The following is a 5657-nucleotide window of genomic DNA, read 5'->3' on the forward strand; positions in this document are numbered from 1 at the left end:
TTCTCGCTGACACAGCCAACATTATTGACCAAGCCTAGTTACCCCTCAAAAAGCTGGTGGCAAGCCCCCAGCAACTCTCCCCCAGCTCCTTCTATTACTTTCCCCCTCATGTGTTTATCCCCCCCCACACTCCGACATCGACACGACTCACCTCAACCACCCCTGAGCGAACATTCACCCCACTCTCTGGGTCAAGAGGTTTGATAGGTCTTAATTGATGGATAGAGAGAGAGGGAGAGATGGAGGGGTTGAGGGAGGGAATTCCACAGCTTAGCCCACAAGCAGCTGAAGGCACGGCCGCCAATGGTGGAGCGATGGGAATCGGGGGGATGCTCGAGAGGCCGGAATTGGAGGAGCGCAGAGATCTCGGAGGGTTGTAGGAGGTTACAGAGATAGGGAGGGTTGTCGGGGCTGGAGGAGGTTACAGAGATAGGGAGGGGTGTAGGGGCTGAAGGAGGTTACAGAGATAGGGAGGGTTGTCGGGGCTGGAGGAGGTTACAGAGATAGGGAGGGTTGTGGGGGCTGGAGGAGGTTACAGAGATGGGGTTGTCGGGCTGGAGGAGGTTACAGAAATAGGGAGGGTTGTAGGGGCTGGAGGAGGTTACAGAGATAGGCAGGGTTGTAGGGGACCAGAAGATTGGAGGTTAGCGAATGTTGTCCCATTGTTTAAGAAGGGGAACAGAGACTTCCCCGGGAATTATAGACCGGTGAGTCTCACTTCTGTTGTCGGCAAGATGTTGGAAAAAATTATAAGGGATAGGATTTATAGTTATTTGGAGAGTAATGAATTGATAGGTGATAGTCAGCATGGTTTTGTGGCAGGTAGGTCGTGCCTTACTAACCTTATTGAGTTTTTTGAGAAAGTGACCAAGGAGGTGGATGGGGGCAAGGCAGTGGACGTGGTATATATGGATTTTAGTAAGGCGTTTGATAAGGTTCACCATGGTAGGCTTCTGCAGAAAATGCAGATGTATGGGATTGGGGGTGATCTAGGAAATTGGATCAGGAATTGGCTAGCGGATAGGAAACAGAGGGTGGTGGTTGATAGTAAATATTCATCATGGAGTGCGGTTACAAGTGGTGTACCTCAGGGATCTGTTTTGGGGCCACTGCTGTTTGTAATATTTATTAATGATCTGGATGAGGGTATAGTTGGGTGGATTAGCAAATTTGCTGATGACACCAAAGTCGGTGGTGTGGTAGACAGTGAGGAAGGGTGTCGTAGTTTGCAGGAAGACTTAGACAGGTTGCAAAGTTGGGCCGAGAGGTGGCGGATGGAGTTTAATGCGGAGAAGTGTGAGGTAATTCACTTTGGTAGGAATAACAGATGTGTTGAGTATAGGGCTAACGGGAGGACTTTGAATAGTGTGGAGGAGCAGAGGGATCTAGGTGTATGTGTGCATAGATCCCTGAAAGTTGGGAATCAAGTAGATAAGGTTGTTAAGAAGGCATATGGTGTCTTGGCGTTTATTGGTAGGGGGATTGAATTTAGGAGTCGTAGCGTTATGTTGCAACTGTACACAACTCTGGTGCGGCCGCACTTGGAGTACTGTGTGCAGTTCTGGTCCCCACATTACAGGAAGGATGTGGAGGCTTTGGAGAGGGTGCAGAGGAGGTTTACCAGGATGTTGCCTGGTATGGAGGGGAGATCCTATGAGGAGAGGCTGAGGGATTTGGGATTGTTTTCGCTGGAAAGGCGGCGGCTAAGAGGGGATCTTATTGAAACATATAAGATGATTAGAGGTTTAGATAGGGTGGATAGTGATAGCCTTTTTCCTCTGATGGAGAAATCCAGCACGAGGGGGCATGGCTTTAAATTGAGGGGGGGTAGTTATAGAACCGATGTCAGGGGTAGGTTCTTTACCCAGAGGGTGGTGAGGGATTGGAATGCCCTGCCAGCATCAGTTGTAAATGCGCCTAGTTTGGGGGCGTTTAAGAGATCCGTAGATAGGTTCATGGACGAAAAGAAATTGGTTTAGGTTGGAGGGTCACAGTTTTTTTTTAACTGGTCGGTGCAACATCGTGGGCCGAAGGGCCTGTTCTGCGCTGTAATGTTCTATGTTCTATGTTCTATGTTACAGAGATGGGGTTGTCGGGCTGGAGAAGGTTACAGAAATAGGGAGGGTTGTAGGGGCTGGAGGAGGTTACAGAGATAGGGAGGGTTGTAGGGGCTGAAGGAGGTTACAGAGATGGGGTTGTCGGGCTGGAGGAGGTTACAGAAATAGGGAGGGTTGTAGGGGCTGGAGGAGGTTACAGAGATAGGGAGGGTTGTAGGGGCTGAAGGAGGTTACAGAGATGGGGTTGTCGGGCTGGAGGAGGTTACAGAAATAGGGAGGGTTGTAGGGGCTGGAGGAGGTTACAGAGATAGGCAGGGTTGCAGGGGACTGGAGGGGGTTACAGAGATAGGGAGGGTTGCAGGGGCTGGAGGAGCTTACAGAGATAGGGAGGGTTGTAGGGGCTGAAGGAGTTTACAGAAATAGGGAGGGTTGTAGGGGCTGGAGGAGGTGACAGAGGTAGGGTTGTAGGGGCTGGAGGAGGTTACAGAGATAGGGTGGGTTGTAGGGGCTGGAGGATGTTACAGAGATAGGGAGGGTTGCGGGGCTGGAGGAGGTTCAGAGATAGGGAGGGTTGCAGGGGCTGGAGGAGGTTCAGAGATAGGGAGGGTTGCAGGGGCTGGAGGAGGTTACAGAGCTAGGGAGGGTTGCAGGGACTGGAGGAGGTTACAGAGATAGGCAGGGTTGTAGGGACTGGAGGGGGTTACAGAGATAGGCAGGTTGTAGGGACTGGAGGGGGTTACAGAGATAGGGAGGGTTGTAGGGACTGGAGGAGGTTACAGAGATAGGGAGGGTTGTAGGGACTGGAAGAGGTTACAGAGAAAGGGAGGATTGTAGGGACTGGAGGAGGTTACAGAGATAGGGAGGGTTGTAGGGACTGGAAGAGGTTACAGAGATAGGGAGGAGGGTGAAGAGTCCATGGAGGGATTTGAAATTTGGAAATGGAGGTGTTGCTGGACCGGGAGCCAGTGTGGGTCAGTGAGCACGGGGGGGGTGACGGGTGGACGAGGACTCGGTGCAAGTCCAGACACGGAGGGGGGGGGCAGGGGTGACAAAGGGCGAGGGAGGAGGGAGAGGGAGGAATTTCTGGGCCAGAGGACTCTCCTACCTTCAGGAATCGGTATAGCAGGAATGTGAACCAGTTTGTTAGCATCTTCTCCGCCACTGACTCCGTCCTGTAACAGATACAACACAGAACGGTCAGAAACACAGCCGGCAACATGGACAGGGTCAATACTGAGAGGCTGCTTCCCCCTCTTCACTGCTCTCCCGGCTGGAGAATCTGGAACACGGAGATGGGGAGGTCACAGTCTCCGGAAAAGAGGGCGGCCATTTTGGACGGAGACGTGAAGAAATCTCCTCGCTCCGAGGCTGGGGAATATTTGGAATTCTCGAGCCCAGAGGAAGCTCGGCTGGTGAGTATGTTCGAGGGATTTTCAGATACTGAGAGTTTGCGGGTGGGAAGGGGGGGGGGGGGGGGGGTAGTGGAGTCGAGGTGGGTGATCAGCCAAGATCATACTGAGTGCGGAGGGGGGGGGGGGGGGCATACTGAGGGGTCAAGTGGACTTTCCCAAGGGCAGCAATGGCTCAGTGGAAATCTCCCATTCCCCCAAAACGAGACGTCATGGGTTCAGGTTCACGTATAAGACTTCAGCACAAAACCCGCGGGAGCGCCACTGTGGGAGGGTCAGTGCTGAGGGAGCGCCGCACTGTGGGAGGGTCAGTGCTGAGGGAGTGCCGCACTGTGGGAGGGTCAGTGCTGAGGGAGCGCCGCACTGTGGGAGGGTCAGTGCTGAGGGAGCGATGCACTGTGGGAGGGTCAGTGCTGAGGGAGCGCCGCACTGTGGGAGGGTCAGTGCTGAGGGAGCGCCGCACTGTGGGAGGGTCAGTGCTGAGGGAGCGCCGCACTGTGGGAGGGTCAGTGCTGAGGGAGCGCCGCACTGTGGGAGGGTCAGTGCTGAGGGAGCGCTGCACTGTGGGAGAGTCAGTGCTGAGGGAGCGCCGCACTGTGGGAGGGTCAGTGCTGAGGGAGAGCCGCACTGTGGGAGGGTCAGTGCTGAGGGAGCGCCGCACTGTGGGAGGGTCAGTGCTGAGGGAGCGCCGCACTGTGGGAGGGTCAGTGCTGAGGGAGCGCCGCACTGTGGGAGAGTCAGTGCTGAGGGAGCGCCACACTGTGGGACGGTCAATGCTGAGGGAGCGCCGCACTGTGGGAGGGTCAGTGCTGAGGGAGCGCCGCACTGTGGGAGGGTCAGTGCTGAGGGAGCGCCGCACTGTGGGAGGGTCAGTGCTGAGGGAGCGCCGCACTGTGGGAGGGTCAGTGCTGAGGGAGCGCCGCACTGTGGGAGGGTCAGTGCTGAGGGAGCGCCGCACTGTGGGAGGGTCAGTGCTGAGGGAGTCGCGCACTTCGGAAGGTCAGTCCTGAGGGAGCGCCGCACTGTGGGAGGGTCAGTGCTGAGGGAGTGCCGCACTGTGGGAGGGTCAGTGCCGAGGGAGCGCCGCACTGTGGGAGGGTCAGTGCTGAGGGAGCGCCGCACTGTGGGAGGGTCAGTGCTGAGGGAGCGCCGCACTGTGGGAGGGTCAGTGCTGAGGGAGTGCCGCACTGTGGGAGGGTCAGTGCCGAGGGAGCGCCGCACTGTGGGAGGGTCAGTGCTGAGGGAGCGCCGCACTGTGGGAGGGTCAGTGCTGAGGGAGCGCCGCACTGTGGGAGGGTCAGTGCTGAGGGAGCGCCGCACTGTGGGAGGGTCAGTGCTGAGGGAGCGCCGCACTGTGGGAGGGTCAGTGCTGAGGGAGCGCCGCACTGTGGGAGGGTCAGTGCTGAGGGAGCGCCGCACTGTGGGAGGGTCAGTGCTGAGGGAGCGCCGCACTGTGGGGGGGGTCAGTGCTGAGGGAGTGCCGCACTGTGGGAAGGTCAGTGCTGAGGGAGCGCCGCACTGTGGGAGGGTCAGTGCTGAGGGAGCGCCGCACTGTGGGATGGGGGTGCTGGGAGGAGCAGGTTGGGGGAGGCAGCGCGGGGCTCTCTCTGACTGACCTCCGCAGCAGCAACTTGGGATGATTCTTGTTCTCCAGATTCTTCTCAATGAGGTCGGAGAGCAGCTGCTTAAGGACCACGGTGGCGTACTGCATCTTCCCCTGCAGTGCTGTCATCACCAACGATGCCACGTTCCCGCGGTCCCGCATCGAGAAACTGCGCTGAGCCTCCAGCGTGCGCACAAAGGTCAGCAGGAAGACTTTGTTATTCAACAGCTGGCCAAAGATCCTCAGGCCTTTCTCCACATTGGCCGGAGCCTGAGAGGGAGGGAGAGAGAGGGGGGGGGGGAGAGAGAGGGGGAGGGAGAGATGGGGGGGGGGCAGAGAGGGGGGGGGAGGGAGAGGGAGGGGAGGGAGGGGAGGGAGAGAGAGGGGGGGGAGAGAGAGGGGGGGGAGGGAGGGGGGGAGAGGGAGGGGGAGGGAGAGAGAGAGGGAGGGAGAGAGGGGGGGAGAGAGAGAGGGAGAGAGGGAGGGAGAGAGGGAGGGAGAGAGGGGGGGAGAGAGAGAGGGGGAGGGAGAGAGAGAGGGGAGAGAGAGAGAGGGGGAGGGAGAGAGAGGGGGAGGGAGAGAGAGGGG

General features: G+C 57.6%; 1 protein-coding gene across 1 annotated transcript in view; it reads right to left on the reverse strand.

The window, feature by feature from the left end:
* Positions 1–5339, reverse strand: part of LOC144488135 (plexin A3-like) — a gene marked incomplete at its 5' end in the record, with an annotated part of 21781 nt that extends 16442 nt beyond the window's left edge. Inside the window, 2 exons of the mRNA XM_078206161.1 lie at positions 3163–3229; positions 5083–5339. Of these exons, the coding sequence (XP_078062287.1) occupies positions 3163–3229; positions 5083–5339 (324 nt within the window). The remainder of the gene's footprint in view (positions 1–3162; positions 3230–5082) is intronic.
* Positions 5340–5657: the final 318 nt, after the last annotated feature.

This window comes from Mustelus asterias, unplaced genomic scaffold (genome assembly GCF_964213995.1).
Source record: "Mustelus asterias unplaced genomic scaffold, sMusAst1.hap1.1 HAP1_SCAFFOLD_1321, whole genome shotgun sequence".
In the NCBI taxonomy this organism is placed as follows: domain Eukaryota; kingdom Metazoa; phylum Chordata; class Chondrichthyes; order Carcharhiniformes; family Triakidae; genus Mustelus; species Mustelus asterias.